Below are 27027 nucleotides of genomic sequence, written 5' to 3' on the forward strand. Positions count from 1 at the left end.
AGCAATCCTACTAGGGTATTTTTTATATTTATACTGTCAATTATCTTGAGCCTTAGTTTCCTCATTTACAAAAAAAGAGTTCATTCATTTTTTTATTAACAAATATTTACTTAATGTCTATATGTGCCAAGCATTGGTTTAGGCTTTGGAAAACACTGGTAAACAAAACAGATGCAATTCCTATCTTTATGGTGTTTATATTCTAAAGAAGATAATACTATCTCATGGAACTGTTCAGAAGACTGGATGTTAATGTAATTGAAAGTGCTTCATGAGTTTCATAGTGCTCTATAAACCCAAGGTTCTTGAATGTGATGACCATCCTATTCCTCTATCTCCCATAACTCGAGAGAGGTTGTAGAAAACAGTGATTTGACAAGTGTTTCAACAATGCCACAATTTGACCACTAGAGGTCCTCAACAATCACACCCAACATTAATCCATTCTACTAAATTCATTCATTATAATTTGTGAAATAATTTATCAAAAGTAATTTAAGAAAGTTGGTCAAAATAGATAAAATGTATTATATGAAACCATAAAAGACTAGCCACAAGAGGTTAATTATAACAGATAACACACTACATGCCAACACCATGCAATAAAGATTGTGCCTGGCAGAATGCAGACAATTAAGTATTATATATTAATGTTTTATCATTGCAATCTCTTAAATCACTTCATCACCATACACACGTCTTTTAAGATAAATCAACACCAATATTATTTTTTTTAATATTTATTTATTCATTTGGCTGCATCAGGTCTTAGTTGCATCATATATGCAATTTCTCACATGAACCACGTGATCAGAATATACTCAGAACACATAAAAAAGTAAATTGAGGACTTGGTATATATGTTAAATTTTAATACTTGAGAAATTATATTTAAGTTAAAATCTGATACAAATATTGCCAGTCCAAGAAAATACACATAAATTTGGATTCAAATGGAGTCTGTATGCAAACCTGGATAACAAGACTGTATCTTGACAATTTTTACTGATGGCTTTTAAAAAAGCAGTAGATTTTTATATCAGCTATACATCATAGAGGTTATGGCAATCTTTTTCTCAAAAAATTTCCCTTATCCTTTAAGCACTGTAAATTTAGTGTGAAGAAGAAAGTTAGAGATCATCTAATTTATCAAAACATTTTGAAGATTTAAGTTTTAAACACCTACTGTAAGATTCAAACAATGCAAAAACAGCCAGCATTTCATTTTCCCCTGAAGGTTAATTTGATATGCTATTCACAACAACAAATTATAGCAATGGAAAAACATTCCATTCTTTCTTGGAAGTACACTTTATTTCTTCTTCCAGGTACTTTAGTACTTTAAGCTTAATATTCACTTTATTAAATATTAAACAAAAAGGAACTTTAAAAATCATGCACTATTATTAAGAAATGAAAATTTCTTCCCAACTTCAACAATGTACTTTTAAAACTGTGAAAACAATTAGAAACACTAGGTCTTTTAAGAGCATATCAAAATACTTTTGAAAGAATTATCTTTCAGCCATTGCTTACTTTAAAAAAATAGCTTTATTTTGGAAGAGTAAGCTATCTATAAATAAAAATTCATCCAATGTGGATATAATTGGAGAAATTTCTAGCCATAAATATTGGATAAAATGAGTATTTCAAGAATATTCTCACTGTATCAAAGTGTGAAATTAAAACAGAATTATAGGAATTAGAAATTCCTACTATCAGTGGCCTGATGAAAATAGGACTATTTATGAGTTAACTTCCAATTGAAAAAAATAAAAACTAGTTCTTGGAATTTGTGCCACATGACAATTTTATTCCTGATGTTACTGATACAGAAGCACTGTTTGGTCTTACAAAGGAATAAACACCTTCCTGAAGGTAAAATTCTTCCTTTTTGAAAGATACAGTAAATATTTCTTATCACTAGAAATGTAAAGCTTCCAGTACTTCTTGAATACTGACTTCACTTTCCAAAGATGTAAATATTATCTCCCTCAATGCCCAGACGGACAGTGAAACTAAACTATTCTGGTGACCATATCTCTTTTACGAGAAGCTTCAATTATTTCAAAAACTAGCTTGCATATAACTTTTGTCTTTATTCCTCAGACAAAAGATCACTTAGTTTTATACAAAAGTTTCATGCTTTATAATCTATAAACATTAGTAGTCAGCTTAAGATGGCTATTCTATGTTTGCATATTTGTATGAACCATTATTTTTCTTTAGAAAACACATTTTAGTTTAAAATAGGGAAACACAAACCTCAATATGGAATAACTGATAATACTGTAAAGTTATTGAACACATCCCTAAAACTTCTGAAAGTACATTAATAAATTTTTAAATAGGCACAATCTTTTAAAAACATATTATTTACAAATATGTTAGACTGATGGAGTCTATGTAGTCATTATATTATCTGGGTAAGTTCTTTCGAGAATCTGCCTACAGAACAGAAAATGGTACATACTGAGTTTGACATTGGAAAACTGAAGGCAGCATGACTTGATTGAAGAAAACGTAACTGGAAAACTAATTAAAATGGGTATTACTATAAAGAAAATTAACAATCACATGATAGAATTTTTATGCAGCACCACTTTTTCTTCACTATCACCTTAATTTTGAGATTGTAAAAATATAATTTTGATGTTAACATTATTTTAATGTAAAAACTGCCATCTGCACTCATAGAAAATTGCATTATTAAAAAATATTTCTACTGTGCTAAAACTACTAAGGTGTTTCCCCTTTCACATTGCACAATGTCCATCAAAAATATAAGTTCTTATAAATAATACATGAACTTTTTTTCCAAATTTCAATTTATATTTTTATATCTTAACTTGTTTTTTTACCAAAAACACTGGTAACAAAATATTATCGATGTTAATATAAGTCAGTTAAAAAATCAGTGCTTTCTGATTTGGAAAGCTTAAAAAGTTTTAAAGTGGTAACCATTCTCCCATACCCAGTGTAACAGCAATCAATCAGTACAGCCATCAGTACGCGGTATTGTTCCTCTCAACAGTCCTGATCAGGAACCTAAACTAGGTGCCAAGACAAGTGCCAAACTGTTGCTTTTAAACTATAATGCAATAACATAACAAGAGCACCTCTATGGCTATCAGCAGGTAATAACCGCCATATTTTAATGCAAACTCAAAATATAGCAACTATGGTTATAGTCCTAGTAGTGTTATTTGACTTTATGATTCCCTTAGTGGGTAGACATTAACAAAAATGTCACGGGTGGAAAATGATATAATGTCTATAACTAATAAGAACCTCCTGGTAATTTGACCACTGTCTGCCTCAAACAGTTACCTTCTGGTGAATTCAGGTATGTGAATTCTAAGACTTCCCCTGGGCCCAGCCTATACCCCTTCTTATTATACTTAATGTCTGAATCTATTTGGATAAACACAAACAGGAGAAACCTTTTAGGATGAGAAATTAACACATTCACTCTCTTTCTCTTCTCTTGTTTTCTTAGAATGACACATCATATTTATTTTCTAGGTTTCTTACTCCCCGTCATAACGAAATAATGGTCATCGTCTTCCTTTTTTTTAGCAGAAGGCTTTTTATCTGCACTAACCGTCTCCTTGCCAGACGAGGGTGGTTTCCTGGTTGAAGCTGGGGCCTTGCCACTTTTGGGAGGCCCAGTAGCTGAGCACTGGCTCTTGGTGGCAGTCTGTACCGACCTTGGTTCAGCTTGTGTTTTGGCAGAAGACTGGGGAAGACTCACGATGGACAGTGGGGTACGGCCCGGGGACCTGGAGGAGCTGGGTCCTGTCTTCTGGGCCGTGCTTTTATTCTGAGGTTGCTTTTTGGCAACTGAAACCATATTCTTATCTTTCAATTTCTGTGCAGCTTTTGCAGGAGCAACTGAGGATATAGAAAGTGGCTGGTTTAAATTCAGGGCCGACTTAGGTTTCCGGGCTTGCAGAGCTCTACCATGGGGCTGAGCCCGTGTTTCCAGATTCCTGGTGACAGTTTTGGAACTGGTTGTTGTCACTTTTGCAGGGGACTGGAAGGAAGAAGGGTCAGGCCTCACATGCAGATGTGCCTTAGGTGGCTTTGGACACTTTGATGATGAATTTAAATGTGAAGCTGAGGGAGAGACTGCGTGATCCCTGGAAGGTACATGATTGTGTTTCAAATGCTTTGGTTCAGTTTTTCCAGAACACTTATTTGGCAGAAGTGTAGACTCAGGCACATCTCTTGACTTCTGGGCCGGAACACGCTTGGTCTTAGGAGTATTGGGTGATGAGATACATTTTCTCAACGACTCAGATACACAAGGTGCTGCTCTTGATAAAGCTGGTGAAAAAGTGCTTTTACCCACTGAATTTAAAGAAGCATGTGAGGATGACGCATTGTTAGAAGGAGCCTGTGGTTTCTTTGTTAAGCCCTTTGAAGACGTGAGTTTGAGATGAGAAGACGCTGCTGGAGAAGTTGCCAGTTTAGAACGGACTGACCCTGGGGCCAGATTCCCTCCTTTCAGGGAAGACGCTGATGGCAGCGCAGCTGGCAGATGGCCTTGCTTCTCTTTGCCCCTTGGGACACCAACTGATGTGCCAGGTTTTGAGTTTTGTTTCTGAAACATGCTAACTGCTGACAAAGGATTCATTTCAGGAGGCTGAGGTGTTCTGGCGGGCGAATCAGGCACACTTTCATTGGAAACTCCTTTTTGAAATGCTAGAATTTTCTGTTCTAGCGTAGCAAACTGTAATATTCGACACGGGTCATATTTAAGCAAAAATCCTTGAAGAGTATCCCAGCCTCCACCAACACGGACCATGACATGTTTTCCGTGAAGCATCTTTCCCCCAAAAGAAAGCAAAAAATAAAGCTGTAAAACTGTAAGGTGCAGCCATAATTTATTAGCAGTCACAGTCTGTGGTGTCTGTGACTATGAAATGCAGTGTATTTGCCAACAGCTTCACTATAAATTGACAGTCTCTTTCTTGTATTATTAAAATTTAATTCATACTGAATCATGCCACTAACAATAGAGTCTTCCAGTTTGTAAGGAAGATATTTACACACAGTTTACATCCTAAAAATCCAAATTACTGAGTGCAAAACTACAAGAAGAACACTGCTCAGTAGAACAATAAAAATGACCAAATTTTATACCTTAGAATTTAATAAATTACATTCACATGAATAATATCAATTTAATCTTTTCAAAACTTTGATATAATCTATTTCTAGTTCTTCTCTGCAGATGAGGAACTAATGGCTCTGAGAGATTAAGAAACTGTCCCAAATCACCAACTTGGCCTGAACTCACATTTACCAGGTCCCAAATGGTGCCTTCATGCAGAAATGGTACATCTTGGGTCTGCCAGGGCAGCCTAAACTGGACCTCAGGCCCCTACCCTATTCATTCAACAGGAAATCAGCACAGTTGTATGAGACTGCTCTACAAATTTTAACTCCAAATCCCATGCTCTGTACACTGTCACTGTATCATACTGCTTAAGAAAAGAAAGTTAATTAAAAGACAGAAAGTGCATGTACCTGTTTCTGGGTGAGCTGAGTAGGGTATGGGGATCTAATGATAATATATGAAATCAAAGAAAATGTGGGTAGTGAAATTGGATTTTTTTACATACTTTTATATTACATTCCTAACTTGGGAATAAAACAGCTCTTGTATCAGAAGTGGACAGAATGCTGAACAGGTAAAACTTGACTCTCCTTATCAGCAACGGGGACAATTAATCAATAACAGATTACGGAAAGGATAAAGGGAGAAAATGAGCATGTATATTAGCATATTAGTACAGATGCTGACGCTGTGCCAGCAAAAAAAAGGCTTCATACTTAAAACTCAAAGTCTTATGTTATTATCAACTACAATATTTCTATTTATTTTTCTTCTTACTGACATTTAATCTTATTAGATGTTCTGATTTTGCTTCTTTCTTCTTATGATAGAAAACTATTCCTTCTTAGGAAGTCTGGAAATGAAATAAGTACCTGAGGTATTCAAAGATATTTTTTCCCCCAATTATATCCAAAGTCTAAACAGTCTTAGCTATCCCTATGGTTAGTTGCTCAAAACAAGATCTGAACGTGGAGAGGGGTGGGGGTATAAATTGGGATATTGGAACCAACATATATATAGGTGACTATATATAAAAATATATTAATAAGAACCTACCACATAGCACAGGGAACTCTATTCCATGCTCTATAATGTCCTATATGGGAACAGAATCTAAAAAAAGAGTGGATATGTGTGTGCATATAACTGATTCACTTGGCTGTGAAACTAACACAACATTGTAAATCAACTATACTTGAATGAAACTTAATTTTAAAAAAAAGATCTGAATGTAATAGGATGTAAATGGTGGACTTACTCTTATAAAAAGTATTTTATCTCCTAGTCTATATCGTCCTTCAGATAAGTACTCAATAGAAAACCGATGAGAACAACTACACGGAGGGTCTTCAGCAATGTGTTTAACCTAAGATTAAAAATAAATAAAAAGATTTAGGACTTATGCCAAAACTACTTTAATGTTAAAATGCAAGGTTATTTGATAGTTGGGAAAAATCAAACTCAAAGATAAAAATTTAAAGACAGTTCAACTATTATTTCTATTCTTCTGAGTGTGTTAGTAGCTCACAGTCATGTCTGACTCTTTGCTACCCCATGGACTGTGGCCTTCCAGGCTCTTCTGTCCATGGAATTCTCCAGGCATGAATACTGGAGTGGGTTGCCATTTCCTTCTCCAGGGGATCTTCCCAACCCAGGGAGCGAACCTGGGTCTCCCACATTGCAGGCAGATTCTTTACCATCTGAGACTTAGACGTTCACTAATCTAATAAAAGTTAGCAGTGATGAAGTGTTGAGTCTCTCTCACTCTCTACCCAAGTGCAGTCAGACTCATCGTGTACTCACCGATCACCAGAAAAGGTCTGTGAATGTGCACACAGTGAAGTCAATTCGAAACACATTCATTAGATCATAAGAAACGTATGAGTTCATTACTAAGCTTGAATTGTTTTAAGACCTGAATTAATATATGTCAGGTCAGGGAGAAGCAAATGGCAACCCACTTCAGTATTCCTGCCTGGGAAATCCCATGGACAGAGGAGACTGTGGGCTGCAGCCCATGGGGTCGCAAAGAGCCAGACTCAACTGAGTGACTAAACAACAACAAAATTTAAAGCCAAGAAAGCCAACAGAATAATTAAAAATTATGTCAGATAAAGTTTAACCTAGAATTTTCACTTGTTCCCTAATGCTATGCTACAGTAATACTATGGGGGAATATTCAGATATGTTCCAAAGTTATTGTTAAAATAGGCATAGACATATTTATACCTATTCACCTGAGATAGGGTAAATTCTAAAAATTTCAACTCAAGAGACATTTTTCTAAAAATACTTGCTTTGTTTCAAATAGACTGCTATGGAGATGAGGGTTAAACTACCTCTACTCCATAAGGGGTTTACAGAATTTTTAACTACAGTAAATATCTTAAAAATGGTAAAAACGGAAATAAAAATAAAAATTTAGGAATTCTATATTCAAAACATGGAAATTAAAATGAATTGACCCAATGAAAATATTTCCTGAGATATATATGACTTGAAAAAAAGTCACATATCAGCCACTATGGAAAATATTTTGTTCTCCTAAAATGACACTTTTGAAAAATCAAGACCATGTTTATTTTTCTCAACTACTTGTCATACAGAGTATATCTAAACAAATTCAGTTAACTGAACACAGACATGATATTAAAGAAAGTCTTCAGATATACTCAGTGTAGCTGAGCACTAACAGAAATTTATGACTGTCTTAATTATCTACCCAAGACGACACTTATGGATTCATCTGGGGCCCAATCAGAAGTGCCTGGATTTATCTCACAACATCATTCATTTAACAAAATAGCATGATTATAAATAGAACTGATTTTCATATGCCATTCAATCAAGTTTATCTTGTTCATAGCCTGGGTATATGTGCATATATATGTACACACATTCATACACACACATACATACCACATTCAAAGGATGGCTAAAAATAATCTGAACTTGGGGAAAGAATTTATAATTATTTAAACCATTTATAAATCAGGTAAAAAAGTAATTTGAAAGGAGGTAATTATTTCAGTCATTATTTTCTATCCATTAAAGTTTCTGAGGTACACAGAGCTACAGTTCTATACTTCTTCACAGCACTCAGAAAAATGAATCAGATAATAATCGCTCCCTATTTTAGACATGACCCTAAGATCTGGCAGATCACGTATGTACAGGTAGACATTGAATATATTCATACAGCACATGCAGGTTTCAAGAAATGTTTTCTTTCTTTTAGTTTTCATAACAAGACTAAAAGTCACTTATTTTCTTTGTTCAAATTACCAAACACCACTTACATTCAGCAGTACAAATTAGCACTAACCCACAATATAAATAAGGTGGTGATTCTAAATGAAGTTCTGATACATACTTTATACAAAATAAACATTTTTCTTATTGCTCTATGGTCTTCATAATGATCACATAAATGATTATTCTGTAAAGATAATGAATCCTAGTTTACCTAACCAATGTCCAATTTGAGAGTATTTATATTGCTTCCAATTTTCCACCCTTACAAATAACAGTGCAATAAACACTTACATTCGCGCTACATTCTTTTCCCCTTTTCAATGACAATAAAAATGAAAGAGGAACACTTGTGGCAAACTATGAGACTCTGGCGCGTCATGGCTGGAAGAAAGTGTGACAGTTACTTACAGCTTCATGCAGCTCTTCATGCTGACAGCACGATTTTGGAATGCTGATGGAATCTTCAGGCCCAGAAGTATTAAGTAAAGTCTCTTCTAGTTCAATTTCTTTCTCAAGTTTCACTAATACTGGTGGCTCAACACCATATCTGAAAATGAATCATGAGATCTCATCAGTCAAGTGAAGTCTGAGGCAAGTACTTCCATGTATATCACAATAGGTTATCTTTTAATTTTAAATAAAGTCTGTATGACTCTGTTCTACCAGTTGTTTCATCAGAACATCTGAAAATGCTTTTTAATGTCGCTTAGACTGCCCAAAATGTAGATTATCACCTTTACACCATAGCATATATATTTGGGTTACTGAATGCCCCCAATATTCCATCTGGGATCCTAAAGGTACCTTTAAAAATCAGCTCATGAGTGAAGATAGACTTGAACTAGGTATGGAGAATGCCACACCTTGGCCGTCTTATCAAACCCTCTTTGTGTTCAAAGGACTTGCCTCAATGTGAACTGCTTAAAGCTTGCATGCTCTTATTCTACTCTTAACCTAAAAATCTAAGTGCCCACTTTTATAATTTAATATTAAATAAAGGCAAGCTATATGAACAAGCAAATGTTGACACAGCTCACGTGAACAAAGTTACTAGAGGAAGAAAAAGAAAGAAAAAATAGTAAATTAAGTTACTTTATTCCAATTAAAAATTATTTTCATTTATAGAAAATAGTATTCTAGACAAAATAAAGTAGCCTGAAACATCTTTATGACTTTGCGCAAGCCTGAAATATTGTGGAATACATACCTTGAGACAATTCGACCAATTTCAAGAAGACAAAGATATACCTGTCTTGGATCTTTGTGCAAAACTGTGAAAAAATAAGACCACAAATTTTAAGGGGCAAATTAAACAGGCAATTATACATATATAAATACTTTGAGGGAATATACAGACAGTCAAGTAAAAACTTAGATAGCTTTCAGTTTGGTCACTGCACAGATGCTTCTGCTGAATTAAATGAAATGAGAAAATACATCAAGAATTCTCCAGTAGAGCATGAGTTTTTTAAATGAACTGTCAAAAACATTAACCCATTTAGATAACCAAGTTGGCAGCTTCTGTTTATGAGGTAAATCTAAACACCATGAGTATACATCATTTGACCTTCTGTTATTTCTGTAATCATATGGTCAAAGAGAGATTATCAGTAATTTAGACTTTGTTGAATAATTCTTGATTTTTTAAAAAATTGTTTTATTTTATTTATTGGACACACAGCATGTGGGATCTTAGTTCCCCAATCAGGGATCGAACCTATGCTCCCTCCATTGGGAGCTCAGAGACTTAACCACTGGACCACTAGGGAATCCCCTAATTCTTAATTAAAACATTAATTAGTTAATAAGCATTAGTCCAGAACTTTCCCATAGCCAATTCATTTGGGAAGTAAAGTCTGTCTAAGCCATTCTAGATATATAGGATTTATAACTACAAACGAAAAGTTTAATCATGTATTTGATTTGGAATATGATTCTCCAATTGTTTCACATCTATTTAGAATATAAATTTTTCTAGGAAAATGAGACATGGCATTTAAGTTCTTATTTGGAAAGAAAAACTAAAAGTGAGGCATACAAAAATATCCTAATAAACATTAAATATGACTATAACACTTACCTAAACCTTCAGATTCAAAGAGGTAAGTCTCATCAACCCCAATGTGCCTGCACCAGTGAAGGAAGTTCGCAGTATTGTCTCTAGCAAAGAATGAACCAGATGCAGCATCTTTCTTACAGGGCACTTTTCTCATTGGAAAATTCTGGAAAAGACAAAAGAATAATTTCAAACAGGTATCAAGAATATTTTCATTAGATATCCATTTTAATATGGCATTAAAATGGGCATTAATAAATGTTTAGTCCCTTGAAGGTAGCTAAAGATTACACAGCACTAGGGAGAAATGCATCTTCAAAAATTATTTTGCTTTTTTGAATAAGTATTGGGTTGGCCAAAAGGTTTGTTTGGGTTTTTCCATAAGATGGTACAGAAAAACTCAAATGAACTATTTGGCCAACCCAATATATTCCAGAAAGTCATTTCTAGGAAAACAATCTGGTCAAAATTAGCAGTTCAAGTCAGTTCAGTCACTCAGTCATGTCTGACTCGTTGCGATCCCATGAACTGTAGCACGCCAGGCACCCTGTCCATCATCAAATCCCAGAGTTTACTCAAACTCATCTCCATTGAGTTGGTAATGCCAACCAACCATGTCATCCTCTGTCATTCCCTTCTCCTCCCACCTTCAATCTTTCCCAGCATCAGGGTCTTTTCCAATGAGTCAGTTCTTCACATCAGGTGGCCAAAGTACTGGAGTTTCAGCTTCAACATCAGTCCTTCCAATGAACACTCAGGACTGATTTCCTTTAGGATGGACTGGTTGGATCTCCTTGCAGTCCAAGGGACTCTCAAGAGTCTTCTCCAACACCACAGTTCAAAAGCATCAGTGCTTCGGCACTCAGCTTTCTGTATAGTCCAACTCTCATATCCATACATGACTACTGGAAAAACCATAGCTTTGACTAGATGGACCTTTGTTGATAAAGTAATGTCTCTCCTTTTTAATTTCATGACTGCAGTCATCATCCGCAGTGATTTTGGAGCCCCAAAAAATAGTCTGATACTGTTTCCACTGTTTCCCCATCTATTTGCCATGAGGTGATGGGACTGGATGCCATGATCTTAGTTTTCTGAATGTTGAGCTTTAAGCCAACTTTTTCACTCTCCTCTTTCACTTGCATCAAGAGGCTCTTTAGTTGTTCTTCACTTTCTGCCATGAGGGTGGTGTCATCTGCGTATCTGAGGTTATTGATATTTCTCCCAGCAATCTTGATTCCAGCCTGTGCTTCATCCAGTCCAGCATTTCTCATGATGTACTCTGCATATAAGTTAAATAAGCAGGGTGAAAATATACAGCCTAGACGTACTCCTTTCTCTATTTGGAACCAGTCCATTGTTCCATGTCCAGTTCTAACTGTTGCTTCCTGGCCTGCATACAGACTTCTCAGGAGGCAGGTCAGGTGGTCTGGTATTACCATCTCTTTCAGAATTTTCCACAGTTTGTTGTGATCCACACAGTCAACAGCATTGACATAGTCAATAAACCAAAAGTAGATGTTTTTCTGGAACCCTCTTGCTTTTTCGATGATCCAATGGATGTTGGCAATTTGATCTCCGGTTACTATGCCTTTTCTAAATCCAGCTTGAACAACTGGAAGTTCATGGTTCACGTAATGTTGAAGCCTGGCTTGGAGAATTTTGAGCATTACTTTGCTAGTGTGTGAGATGAGTGCAATTGTGCGACAGTTTGAACATTCTTTGGCATTGCCTTTCTTTGGGATTGGAATGAAAAGCTGACCTTTTCTGTCCTGTGGCCACTGCTGAAATTTCCAAATTTGCTGGCATATTGAGTGCAGCACTTCACAGCATCATCATTTAGGATTTTAAAAATTTAGGATTTGAAATAGCTCAACTGGAATTCCATCACCTCCACTAGCTTTGGTTGCTGTGATGCTTCCTAAGGCCCAGTTGACTTCACATTCCAGGATGTCTGGCTCTAGGTGAGTGATCACCCATGGTGATTATCTGGGTCATGAAGATCTCTTTTGTATAGTTCTTCTGTATATTCTTGCCACCTCTTCTTAATATCTTCTGCTTCTGTTAAGTCCATACCATTTCTGTCCTTTATCGAACCCATCTTTGCATGAAAAGTTCCCTTGGTATCTCTAATTTTCTTGGAGAGATCTCTAGTCTTTCCCATTCTGTTGTTTTCCTCTATTTCTTTGCACTGATCACTGAGGAAGGCTTTCTTATCTCTCTTTGCTATTTTTTGGAACTCTGCATTCAAATGGGTGTATCTTTCCTTTTCTCCTTTGCTTTTCACTTCTCTTCTTCTCATAGCTGTTTGTAAGGCCTCCTCGGACAACCATTTTGCCTTTCTGCATTTCTTTTTCTTGGGGATGGTCTTGATCACTGCCTCTTGAACAATGTCATGAACCTCTGTCCATAGTTCTTCAGGCACTCTATCAGATCTAATCCCCTGAATCTACTTGTCACTTCCACTGTATAATCATAAGGGATTTAATTCAGGTCATACTTTAATGATCTAGTGGTTTTCCCTACTTTCTTCAGTTTAAGTCTGAATTTGGCAATAAGGAGTTCATGATCTGAGCCACAGTCAGCTCCCGGTCTTTTTTTTTTTTTTTTATGCTGGGAATATTCTTTTTTTTTTTTTTCCATTTATTTTTATTAGTTGGAGGCTAATTACTTTACATCATTGCAGTGGTTTTTGTCATACATTGAAATGAATTAGCCATGGATTTACATGTATTCCCCATCCCGGTCCCCCCTCCCACCTCTCTCTCCACCCTATCCCTCTGGGTCTTCCCAGTGCACCAAGTCCGAGCACTTGTCTCATGCACCCAACCTGGGTTGGTGATCTGTTTCACCCTAGATAATATACATGTTTCGATGCTGTTCTCTTGAAATATCCCACCCTCGCCTCCTCCCACAGAGTCCACAAGTCTGTTCTATACATCTGAGTCTCTTTTTCTGTTTTGCATATAGGGTTATCGTTACCATCTTTCTAAATTCCATATGTATGTGTTAGTATACTGTAATGGTCTTTATCTTTCTGGCTTACTTCACTCTGTATAATTGTTTTTGCTGACTGTATAGAGCTTCTCCATCTCTGGCTGCAAAGAATATAATCAATCTGATTTCAGTGTTGACCATCTGGTGATGTCCATGTGTAGAGTCTTCTCTTGTGTTGTTGGAAGAGGGTGTTTGCTATGACCAGTGCGTTCTCTTGGCAGAACTCTATGAGCCTTTGCCCTGCTTCATTCTGTACTCCAAGGCCAAATTTGCCTGTTACTCCAGGTGTTTCTTGACTTCCTACTTTTGCATTCCAGTCTCCTATAATGAAAAGGATAGCTTTTGGGGTGTTAGTTCTAGAAGGTTTTAAGAATGACATGAGAATTCCAAAGCACATCTTTACAGTACATCTCTCCAAACATAAATACAAATACAAAATTATTGCTGTTAAAGGTTTACAGACAGACAACTTTTTGCTTACTTCCTTATTTGGAGATTTACAAATATGGTTCTGAGTTTCTTGAGGAGAACTTCACTAACGAAATAGTAGCCCATTCTTAATTCAAGATCTTTGAAAATCGATGATCTAAGTTTTACAGAATCCTATGTTTTTATTTTTACTATCTGGACCGAATAATCCTGCTGAGGCTGAGCAGTTTTCAGTTGTTTCTTGAATTTTTACTTGAAATAAGAAATTCGTGTATGTGATTTTTAAAACGCAACAGGCAGAGCAGGGTATGTCTTTCTGCCACCTTTACCCCTCAGCTCCTTCCACTCCTGGGAGATAACCACTATTACCAGTTCCTTATATTGTCTTCCTGTTGCTATTATCTTCCAGAGTTAAAATAGCTTTCTGAGATTTTCTAATTGTATGTAGGAAAAAAAAAACCAACCAACACTGCCAAATGCAAAGCTGGTTGGTAGTAACTGAAATCTCATCCACATTTCAGTAAGACATCTCTGTACACAAGCATGTGTCCCTACATACTGCTGCACAAACACACTCGTCTGTAGGCTGATTGTGTAAGTGCATATGCACACTTAATGACAGGTTTCAGGCACCCTTTAGGGTAAATAAAATAGTCATTTCTAATGAACGGATAATATTCCACTATTTAGGTACCATAATTAATTTTAAACAACTTCTTTATTGATGAGCATTTAGGTTGTTCTTAAATTTTTTTTGCACAATAATTCTTGTGAATTTGTGGTTATTTTTTTAGAATAAATTTCTGGAATTAGAATTATCTTACATATCAAACAATATGCTTTATTTTCAACGTGATATATATTACCTGTTTTCTCCCAGAAAAATGGTACTACTTTATATTTCTACCAGCGCTATGCTCATGCTTAGAACCCATACTCACAAACCTCAGATCCCATGAATGAAAACATCCATATGTGATAAAAAGAGAGGAGACCTTAGCTACTTCAAATCACAACCTCATGATCAATGAAGGAAAACTGTCTAAGAAAAGTATTATTCATTCAAACAATGCTTATAGAATTTACCACCAAGACAGTATATAAGGAATACAAAGATGATGATGACGATAGCTCTCAACTGTGTGCCAGGAACCATCATCACCTCTTTTCTCATTTAAACTCTTACAGTAACCCTGTAAGGAAGGGACTATTATTCTCAGGCAGAGCTAGCTGTTATTACTATTTACCAGGCATGAAGCTAACCACTGTCTCTATATTATCTCATTTAATTCTGCTGACTCCTCGAATCTATATTCTATAAGGTAAATGTTAATATCTCCATTTTACAAGTGAGAATTTTTTTTCAGATGCTCAAAAAGATTAAGTAAATTATCCAAGATTTACATACAGTTGAGGTGGAAGTTTATAACCTTATAGAAACAAAAAATGTCCATAAACAAATCAATATGTACCAAAGTACAAAATCACTACTGTCATACATCTTCTTACCACAGGTTCTTCAGAGTTGCATGTTTTCACCATGTTTTGAAGAACATCAATCAGCTGGCATAAGAGCACTCCATTATCAAGTTCTTCCAATAGCCTTTCAGCCTTAACTTCAATACCTAAGAACATATTTCAAAGCTAAGATTCTTCCAGAAATGGTAAATTCAAACAATATGGCTAAAATTTAATTAAAAGTAATCAGATTATAGCTGAAACACTAGACAAACACTAGATCAGACCCCAAGTATTCACTCTTAGATATTACAGTTAAAACAGCAGATAATGTCAAATTAAGTGACAGTCAAATGAAGCAAAAATATCTGTGGTATAGAAGCACAGAAAAAATAAAGTGACATCTACTTCATTTCATTTAAAAACACCGAAATGTTTTATATTTCAATATTCACTATTCAGTTTTGATTCACTGCACATTACAGCTGCATGCACAATAAAGATTCTCCATAAGATGGACTTTGTTGCAATTTAAAAATGAAAGAGCAACATAACAAGTGTTCAGGAAATACCAGCTTTTCACCTCTAAAATCTTCTTTTTGGAAGCATTATTACATAATAAACTTCAAAAAAATTATCCAAATCTTCAAACTGATATGAGATCTTTAGAGTGAGTGTTTACGATATTTTTAATTATCTTGAAAGACCATAGATGAGATGTATGTATATCTTTTCATGAAAACTTTGGAAAGCTACACAAAATTCTGTTATTTAAAAGAGATTTCCCCCACCCCCCGACCCCTGGGGGAAAGTTCACAGCACTCACACCCTCTGAGTAAAGAAGCAAGATGCCATGTATTCCCCATCCTAACACTTCCTCCTAGGTTTCATATGCCTGTGCCCCTCAGAGCTTCAGAAACAGAAGTGAAGTAAAAGTTGCTCAGTTGTGTCCAACTCTTTGCAACCCCATGGATGGTACAGTCCATGGAATTCTCCAGGCCAGAATACTGCAGTGGGTAGCCGTTCCCTTCTTCAGGAGATCTTCCCAACCCAGGGATCAATCTCAGGTCTCCCACATTGCAGCTGGATTCTTTACCAGCTAAGCCACCAGGGAAACAGAAATCATTTTAATTACAGCATAGATTCCACCCAGAATCTCACGCTTTACACAAGTTTAAGGGAGAAAAAAAAAATCAATCAAATATAGACTCCCAAATTAGACCGACATACTTAAATTTTGTTTTAATATTAACAATGAAAACATTGATTATTCACAGCTTTTACTATTTGACCACTACTTGACCTCTACCATTAAGCCTCAAACTTGCTTACTATTCAAGCCCTGGAGGTCAGAGTGAACCTGAATATCTTCTGTAAGATAGAATGTAAGTTTGGTGAAAATAAGGATATCAAATATTTCCTTCACTAGAGGACCCCCAACCTCTGAAACAATGACTCCTTGACAAAGAGTAAGATTCTCAATAAACATTTTCTGGGTAAGAGAGTACAATTCTGAGTGTCTTTGCCAGCCTTACCTAATAAACCAGACAACCAGATTGACAGGTCTTCTTGCATGGGCAGCAGGGTGGCCTCATGCCTCACGGCTATCCACTCATCATACTGACAAACATCAGCCAAACCTGGCCCATGTCTGGGGGTCAGAGGACTCCGAGGACTCAGAGGCAGGTCTTCTCCAAACCACACCTAGAGAAAACACCAACCAACAGGCGCAACTTGTTAGAAGTCAGGATTCCAGCGTTTATTTAAACAGTGAATCGTACACCATATTTAACACACACGCGTACAGAGCTGCAGCGGCTCACAGAGAGCTAACACACTAGAAGCAAACGACTGGTCTAGATTCTTGCCTTACTTTCCATATTCAATCCTGTGACAAGTACAAGTGAATCTCTAACTAAAGGATTCTACTGTCAAATCAAGGGGATAAAAGTCAACACATAATTATCTTTCTTTCACTTGTTAGCTGAGTAAGTTTAACAAGTTACTTGACCAGAGTTTCAGCATCTTGGTTGTAAAATGAGTTAAAAATACATCTTTGTAGAATGTAGAAGACCTGAGTTTGATCCCTGGGTTGAGAAGATCCCCTGGAGAAGGGAAGGGCTACCCACTCCAGTAGTCTTGCCTGGAGAATTCTTTGGACAAAGGAAGCTGGCAGGCAACAATCCACGGGGTCGTAAAGAATTGGACATGACTGAGTGACTAACACACTTGTAGAATGTAGCACTGGGCCTAACAATATTTGTTGAATAATGGAAAAATAAAGGAATGAATGCACAGATGGCATTTTATAAACTTTAAATCCTAACAACAGTGTTATCTAAAAAACCTATATAATCTGGTCCATCACCTGCTATTGCAAGGCCCACAAGCAAAAAAACGATTTTTACATTTTAAAATGGTAGTTATATAAGCACCTACATAATAGCTTCAATTTTGCCTACCAACTCACAAAGTCAAAAATATTTACTAACTGGTCAACCCCTGGTTTAAAATAAAAACGGACATAAACATGCTATCAAACCAACATTTGCAAATTTTGAAATATAATTAGATGTACTTTTAATATAGAATTATTGAGAGAAAAAAGACTGTGCTAAATTTCAATTGAGGAAAGGGTATCAGAGGCCAAGTGGTAAAGGGGTTCTCACAGGAGGAGAGAAACAGAAGTTCAGAGTTTGAGTGAGGTGACAGGCATCTACTACACATGGGGACAGCCCCAGGCACAGTGTCAGACCCGAGGCAAGGTAAGGAGGGTGTCCACTGGGGACAGTGGGGGAACGTCCCAGTGAGGGTGTCAGAACCCAAGTGAGCTGAGAAGGGCATCGACTTAGGCAGAGCTGCCAGTAACAATGGAAGACACGAGGATTTAACAAGCTGGAGCCAGGTTTCTTCCTGCCAAAGAAGAGAGGTGTAACTATGGACTCAGAGAAAGTTAGAATGAACTCTATGGTATAGGAATGGAGTATTTTTACCAGAAAGCAAAGAGGTACTTAAAGAATGATGGAGACATGCAAAAGGACCCAAAAGTCAACTTGAAGGGACTTCTGCTGGCTAAATTAACAACCATTTGAGCATCAAAATAATGATGTAAGGGAATTATAACCCACTGAATAAAATGGACAACTTCTGAGTTCACGCAGATACAAACAAATGAATCAACTGGAATTCTGATGAGGGATGAGATTTTCATACAGTTTCAAAGTACTTCCACAGAAATACTTATTACAAAGAAAGAAAGAGTAATTTCACAGTTGAGAAACTTATCAGGCAGCAACTTAACTGAGTGACACAAGTGAATATGACTAATAATGGGACAAATCAAAATCATATGCTACTTAATGGCATGTAGTGAGATGAAACAACATCCCGCTGACATTCCTGCCAACATGCATAACCTCAATCTCATCATGAGAATATCAGGTAAATCTAAATTGAGGGACATTCCACAAAATAGTTGGTTTATAATGTTCAAAACTGTCAAGGTCATTAAAGAAAGCAAAGACTGAGATACTGCTCTGGGCTGATAAGAGAATAAGGGACATGACAACTAAACGCAACATGTGATTCTCAACTGGACACTATTGGGACAACTGGCAATATTTGAAAGTGGTCTGAATATTAGGCGGCAGTACTGCACCAACATCAATATCCTGACTCTGATGGTTTAATGGTGGTTTTAGAGCAGGAAGTCCTTGCACATGAGAAATACATTACTGAAGTTTGGAAGTAAGGGGGCACAAGATCTGCAACCTATTTTCAAATGTTTCAGCAAACAAAACTTCTGTTCTACACTTAACAATTAGTTGTAGGTTTGTGATTGCTTTTAAGTGAAAAAATTTTTAAGTTTTCTTAAAAAGAGGCATAAAGATAGGTAATATCAAGTGAATCTAGTTCTTTCCTGATTTTTAAAAGCAGATAATTTCCTCCCTAAAATATATTAAACTCACTGAAGTTTATTTGAGGCAAGTCTTAACTATATCAAATTAAAAGCCATACCAACACCATTGTTAGTCCAGACAAACTTGGAGGAAAATAAAGAGCCCCATCGGGATGGGGGACACATGTAAATCCATGGCTGATTCATGTCAATGTATGGCAAAAACCACTACAGTATTGTAAAGTAATTAGCCTCCAACTAATAAAAATAAATGGAAAAAATTAAAAATTTTTAAAAAAACATAAAAATTTAAAAATAAATTAAAAAAATAAAAATAAAAAGACATGCATACAATGCAAAAAAAAAAAAAAGAAAATAAAGAGCCCATTCCAATCTCTTATGGTAAGAAATAAACACATTTTTTAAAAATCCCAAAGCAAAGAAAGACAAGGTATATATACCACCAGAGCCAAGCAGGAGTAGCAAAACTTAAAAGTACCCAAAGACAAAGAGAAACAAAATTATCTGAGCGGCAGTGGTTCAGGAACTGAGGATAGAGACTGGAGAATGAAGTCTTAAACACATGAGGATCCTATAAAGTTTTAGGAAAAAGATTTTGTTTATTTCCCCAAATTCTCTTAGAATTATTTCAAAGGGAATATAGCAGCAATTTAATATCTAAATCTTCCCTTCATAAGCACATCTTGTTTCTGTTTATAATCTCAGGACTCAGTATAAGACCTAGCACATGATATACAACCAAAAATATTAGCTGAAAAATTGAGGAATAGATACTAGCAAATGACTTTTTGCACCATTAAAATCAAGATGCATCTTACAATCAATGGTATTTTATAGTCAATACAATGTTATTTGTCGTTTAACTGAGCTGACAAAAGTCAGAGAAGATGTGAGTGTTTGTCAAGGAAAAATGTGTATTAGCTAGGAAGGTGGTCTCAAAAAAATTTTGTGCGAAAATGGAGAAGTTAAAACTAACAATTCTAAATTTCTTGCCATATTAGGGAGAAGAGTACTTGGATATTCCTATTATCACAAACAGAAAACTATAAAAACCTGGGGGTGATAAAAGGAAATGAATTTGAGTCAGTTGAGTCAGTCAGTGAGGTGGGTAAACCTAGAGCCTCTTACACAGACAAAGTAAGTCAGAGCAAAGCAAGTATCATATATCAATGCATATATATGGAATCTAGGAAAAACAGATAGTACTGATGAACCTAGTAGAGAACGGACGTGCGGAAACAGCCAGAGAAGGTGAGGGTGGGACGAGCTGAGAAAGCAGCACTGACATATGTACGCCATCGTGTGTAAAACAGACAGTGGGAAGTTGCTATGATACAGGGAGGCCAGCCTGGTGCTCCGTGATGACCTAGGGGTTGGGTTGGCCGGGAGGGGAGGGAGACTGCAGAGGGGATATACATAATTATGACCGATATACATTGTTGTATAGCAAAAACCAACACAACACTGTAAAGCAATTAGCACATTAATGTTGTTAAAAGTTAGATGTTAATAACAAAGTCTGCATGTATAAAGATTGTTCTCAAACACGCTGAAAACTGTCATTTTGCAAATATTCCTAACCACAGGCAGTCTACAGAAGAACTTGAATCAGTACACAACTTACTGAATTAACCTAACTGACATTTAGGCAAAAATTTAGGCCTATGTACAAACAGTCCTTTCCTCAGAGAGAGGAAAGTTCATAGTTTTTGTCAGGTTTTCAAAAAGGACTAGGACCCAAAAGAGATTAGGAGCTATAGTTCACTGATTTTTAGACTGTAAGTTTACTTACTAATCAGAATCATGGACATAAAAAAGGGCAAGGAAGACCTTCATGAATTAAAGTGAACAAGAAACAAGTTGAAAACAGCTGTCTACTGGGTGCTTCCTCTCTGCAAGGCATTTAGGAATAACCAAGTCTAATTAGCAAAGAGGTGAAAATCCTAGGAAGTTCTCACATTTACCAGGGAAAGAAGCAAAAACTTCCATGAGGGAGTCAAAAGTACTCTTGAAAAAGAATCACTAGAGGTGGATCTGCGTAATCTAGATGAGAGAAAGGTTCATGGAACTACAAGAAAACACTGTGAAAAAAAAAAAATTCATCAAGAAAGTATTAATGGCCAGTAGGATGGAAATGAGAAAAATATGGTCAATGTGCAATGATAAAAAGCACTCAATAAGGAAGAAAACATAATCAACATGAAATTGACGACACACAAAGACCTGGATAAAAAGAGATAATGTACATACTCAGATAAAAATGGTTTTTAGAAATAAGTTCTGAGCATACTCAACGTGGATTAGAGAGGACCCAAATAGGTAAAATAAGACCTTCTGGGAGACTGCCATGAACTGTCAAGTCCCAAAGTGAAGTGTAAGTTGCTCATTCGTGTTGGACTCTGTGATCCCATGAACTATACATTCCATGGAATTCTCCAGGCCAGAATACTGGAGTGGGTAGCCCTTCCCTTCTCCAGGGGATCTTCCCAACCCAACAATCTCTCGCATTGCAGACAGATTCTTTACCAGCTGAGCCACAAGGGAAGCCCAGAAGGAAAACAACGATGAGAGTGTTTCCTAGCAAACTGCACAGCTCAGAAGCAGAGAAAGCAGCGTCACAGCCAGAGCTGTTCTTAACCATGTGATAAATTATCTTCTCTAGGCTATCACCCACTGTTATCTTGATGTCTTCTTTCTTAATTAAAAAAAAAAAAGACTCTCATGACACAGGTATAATCTCCAGTTTTACACCTGGGTAATTCTGTTGTACCAGTGATACAACCAAACTTCCTAAGTGCCTATGTAACACACTCCAGGACACATCTTACTCATGTTATCTCACTGACTCCTCACAACTACCTAAAAAATAAGTGCTATTATCCTCACCTTAGAGGCAAGGAAGCAGGAACTCAGAGAGGTAAACTAACTTGCCAGGACCTCACAGAGTGGCAGAACTAAAATCAGACATGAAATCTGATTGACTCTACAATTCTCACTTTCCAAGGCAAACTTAATTTCAGTTGCTTGCATCTTTCTAAGTAGACCTTCCAGTCAGTTTTTAAGTTAAAATTCAGTCATGTTCTATGTATATCAAAAGAAAGAAATCTTTAAAGGATATAAGAATAAGTACTAACTCTGGTGTTGGAGAAGACTCTTGAGAGTCCCTTGGACTGCAAGGAGATCCAACCAGTCCATCCTAAAGGAAATCAGTCCTGGGTGTTCATTGGAAGGACTGATACTGAAGCTGAAACTCCAATACTTTGGCCACCTGATGTGAAGAGCTGACTCCTAGGAAAAGACCCTGATGCTGGGAGGGATTGGGGGCAGGAGGAGAAGGGAATGACAGAGGATGAGATGACTGGATGGCATCACTGACTCGATGGACATGAGTCTGAGTAAGTTGGTGATGGACAGCGAGGCCTGGAGTGCTGCAATTCATGGTGTCGCAAAGAGTCGACATGACTGAGCGACTGAACTGAACTGAACTAACTCTGGAAATCATTCAAATTCAAATGTAAGATTATTCTGGTTTGTCTCATTATTTCCATCTTGCTTCTCCTCACCAAAAAACTAACCAAAAAAGTCCACACTTTAAATTTTAAGTTTTAATACCATGTTATTTACAGGCATTAAATGACACATGTACAATTATCTAAAATTAAAATTTTTCATTTGTTTTCATTGAAAGCTCTTTTAACTACAAACACATCCTAAATTCTAATGAGAAGAAAATCACAAAATATTCTAATTCTTTTCCTGGGGTAAAATAATTAAGATGAACTCACCAATCCTAAGGTATTTTTGATTCTTACAAATATGCAGTATAAATGAATGCTTAAAGTCTTTTTAGAACTAGAAAGTAAAAATAGAGTATTTCTGTTATTAAATTTGATGCTTAAAAAATTAGTACAATAAAAAAAATTTGTGATAACTCTAACTATTGTAATCTTGTTACATTGATCTCATTAATTTAAATACATATTTCCCCAAGAAAACCACTTACTTGAATTGCAGGCAGCATGGTCATCTATACTGAAATGACACTGCTGTTCTGAAAATAAAACAAAACATTAATATTCACACAATGGTAGCTTTTCCATTCCCCCAAACCCTCAACTTATAAGGAATCTGCTTTATTCTATTTAACGGAAAACCTAATACTTGTTCTTCTATTTGGAGTTATTTGACGATAGGAGAATTCAATCATACTCCTAGCTTCTTCATAAAAGTACTCCTCATTTGAAAGAGGAAAATCTGAAACACTTTAATATGTAGTTTCTGGCACTAATATCAAAGAAACTCTTGAAGCATTTGACTAGCAAAATAAAATTAACAATAAAACTTAGTTTTATATGAAAAATGCCCCAGAATTTCTCCCTGTGAAGACATTGTCAAGTATAATGTAATACAAACATCACAACGGCTGATACTGAAAGTATCTTTCATCTGATCTTTACAAAAAGATCATATAAGTTCATCTAAACTTCGCATAAATTCACAAGCTAAACCATAAATAAGCCTCTTCTACCAGACAATAAGGTAAAAAAAAAAATATCAATTTTAACTATGAAACAACACTCAATGCCTTTCTATAATAATTTTTCATAAGTTATTTTCTCCACAAGGTGTTAAAGTCAAAAACCCAAAAGGAACAGGAATTCAAACTCTAAAGTACTATTCTTGAAACCTTAAAAATACAACTTTAATTAAGTTAGATTAATACAATTCTTTAATATATTTTCAGAGGAAAAAAAAAGAGTTTGAAAACATTCAGAATAATATAGACTATATAAAACCTAGAATTTTTAGATTGCTGAGAGCAGCGTAATACACTGGTCTATTTTTTAATTGTAAACCGCCATTAAAACATTCTAAGAAAAAACAGAAAATGGCTTATAAGGCTATAATGCTATCCATTTCCCAGGAAAAGTGACTTTCTTCCCTAAGTCATACCAAATATACCTCAGGCACGGTAACCACTACACATTCCACTTTCCTCTCAGGAATACTTCTGGTACCAAAGCTGAAATGGAGCTAAACCTAACTGAAAAGTCTGATGTTACACATCACATTGGCTTTGTAAGAAGGCAAAGAACAGCAGAATGTTCTTGATATCATTTTTCCTTCTCTCTACCCTAGCAAAAGGCCAAAGTACAATTGAGCATTACTAATGAGCTTGTTATGCTTCCCACGAGCTAATTCAGTGGGGAATACATTTTCCTTTAGCATGAATAATCCTTTGTCCCTAACAAAGATCCACAGTAAGAAGCTTCCGAGACCATTTTTTAAAAATGCAGCAGAGAAGCTGCTCCCATTAAAATAAGGAGTCCCACATAATCAGACAAGAGCCTAAACAGTTGGAACTGCCAACCCCAAACAAAAGAAGGCTTAAATTATAAGGCGTGTGCAAATCAAGAACAGTGGCACAGTCACAAAGAAGCTATCAAAAGAATGTTTAGCAGTTGCACTTTTTATGGAAAATTCAACAAAATTAGTTTTATGAAAGAAATGAAGAATTTGTGCACAATCTTCAGTCACTGAACTTTGGCAGAGTCTATTTAAATATAATATATATACACATACATATATATATTTTCCACATCATTCTTATCTAATAGAACTACTTTAAAGATGACAAAAGGATAACCATCTTGATTATCTTTTAAAAGTAGTTACTTAATAAATGTTACTCAGATAAGTTATAACATATCTTCATATGTGGAAAACTATCACGTATACAAATATATGCTCTTACTGGAAAACTTTTATTAGTTGATGAGACTCTATCAGTAATTCATCAATTAACTCCAGAGTATTCCCTGTGTTTCAGATGCTAAGAGCCAGTGATCGATATTTTCGAGCCATTCAATATTCTCTTTCTAAGCCATTTTTGTCTCAAGCATATAATCCCAAAAGCAGCTTCTTGTCCACTGTTAGCCCAGTACCTAACCTGCATCGCAACTGCAATTCTTGCTTCTCATTACCTTCTAATAAGCTACTAAAAGTAGCTTATTACCTACCTGCTTCTTAGTACCTTCTAATAAGGTACTAAAAGTAGCTTATTACCTACTTTCCTCTTATCTATCTCTCTAAAAATCTCAGTCTCTGCAATTTTTTTTCCACATAAACTAATTACACTGAATCAGCATTTCTTCATTTTGGAGCTGCATCTTAATTAGCAACTTACTGGCCTTTTTGGTTTCTGCTTTTTGTCTGTCATTTTGGAGAAGACTACTTTAATTCTGTGCCATCCTAAGGAAGTCTTTTCCCTTATATCTGAGGGGGCGGGCGGGGCGGCGGGTGGTGGCGGTGGGAAGCTCTCATGTGACCAAGGCCAGACTATTTGCTAATGGGACTTCAAACCACAAGTGAGGAATACCATGCTCAATTTTTTAAAACTGGAGAAAATGTTAGAAGCACATAATAAGCTCATCTACCTGAAACTTGAACAGAACTTGGGCCTAGTCCACTTCACCCATGGGGCTGCAAAAGAGTTGGACATGACTTACTGACTGAAGAACAACACTCAAATAGTTTCAGCCGTGAGATCCTTAAGATTATTTATAGTAAGGCTCTTTATACCAATTTGACTTCAGATCATGATCCTTTTTTCCACAGCTGTAGGCTCTGAAACTGAGTACATATATTCCTCACTCACACTATATTAATAAAACACGGTGGGGTGAGCACAAGCGGCATGGCTCTGTCCTGGAACAAATCAGGGGCCGATTTGTAAAATAATGGCCAAAAAGCAAAGAAATAAAGTAAGATTCCTCAGAAAAATAACATTAACTGCCACTGCGACACAGCGATAGCACCCAGCTGACAGATGAGTGCCAACACACATAAGCTGCCGGGACGTGATAAGTGCCCAGGCTGGCACAGCGGTCACTGTGAGGCGGGAAGGAAGAGGAGCTCAGGATGCACAGAGGCACCTGTGCCAACAGGATTCTCATTCGAGAGAAGTGGTGAGAACACGTGTTCTCACATTACTCTGTGCTCCCTTCTGGGTGTCAAAAACATCTCATCATTTTTAATGCTTCATTTAGAGAAATAGTTAAAGAAGATATCCTGATTTGTTCAGGGGAATTAAAAAAACCTATTTTTCTCAGTTTTAAAATTCTGAGTTAAATATTTCTTAGCTGCCTAGAAGAGAAAATAGAAATGCTGTATTCATACCATCCCCTTCATGGATCACAGCCTTGCCATGGTGAAGGGGCTTGCGTAACTCAACGAAACTATGAGCCATGCTGTGCAAGGCCACCCAAGACAGACGGGTCATAGTGCAGAGTTCTGACAAATCGTGGTACTCTGAAGGAGGAAATGGAAACCACTTCAGTATTCTTGCCGTGAGAACCTCACAAACAGTATAAAAAGACAAAAAGATACGACACCAGAAGATGAGGCCTCCAGGTTGGAAGGTGTCCAATATACTACTGGGGAAGACCAGAGGGCAGTTACTAATAGCTCCAGAAAGAATGAAGTGGTTGGGCCAAAGTGGAAACAATGCTCAGTTTATATGCATTATATGCTCAGTGGATATGCCTGGTGGTGAAAGTAAAGCCTGATATTGTACAGAAAAATACGGCACAGGATCATGGAAAGTTAGGTCCATGAATCAAGGTAAACTGGATGTGGTCAAATACGAAATGCAAGACTAAACATTTACATCTCAGAAATCACTGAGCTAAAATAGACAGGAATGGGCAAATTTAACTCAGACGACCATTATATCTACTACTGTGGGCAAGAACCCCTTAGAAGAAATGGAGTAGCCTTCAGTCAATA

The 27027-nt window shown here is 36.4% G+C and overlaps 1 protein-coding gene across 4 annotated transcripts in view; it reads right to left on the minus strand.

Moving 5' to 3' along the window:
- Nucleotides 1–724: 724 nt before the first annotated feature.
- The window catches only part of GAS2L3 (growth arrest specific 2 like 3), a 37187-nt gene continuing 10884 nt past the window's right edge, over nucleotides 725–27027 (minus strand). For 2 of the 4 annotated variants that reach the window (XM_020905626.2, XM_020905627.2), the window contains exons 2-9: nucleotides 23243–23290; nucleotides 16856–17024; nucleotides 15372–15487; nucleotides 10461–10602; nucleotides 9588–9651; nucleotides 8789–8927; nucleotides 6384–6491; nucleotides 725–4831 (exon numbers count right to left, since the gene is read on the minus strand). In XM_020905626.2, the coding sequence (XP_020761285.2) occupies nucleotides 3515–4831; nucleotides 6384–6491; nucleotides 8789–8927; nucleotides 9588–9651; nucleotides 10461–10602; nucleotides 15372–15487; nucleotides 16856–17024; nucleotides 23243–23266 (2079 nt within the window). In that variant the 5' untranslated portion in view covers nucleotides 23267–23290 and the 3' untranslated portion in view covers nucleotides 725–3514. The remainder of the gene's footprint in view (nucleotides 4832–6383; nucleotides 6492–8788; nucleotides 8928–9587; nucleotides 9652–10460; nucleotides 10603–15371; nucleotides 15488–16855; nucleotides 17025–23242; nucleotides 23291–27027) is intronic. The other 2 variants (XM_020905631.2, XM_020905634.2) reach the window with 2 other exon arrangements.

Source organism: Odocoileus virginianus, chromosome 23, assembly GCF_023699985.2.
Source record: "Odocoileus virginianus isolate 20LAN1187 ecotype Illinois chromosome 23, Ovbor_1.2, whole genome shotgun sequence".
NCBI classification, from domain to species: domain Eukaryota; kingdom Metazoa; phylum Chordata; class Mammalia; order Artiodactyla; family Cervidae; genus Odocoileus; species Odocoileus virginianus.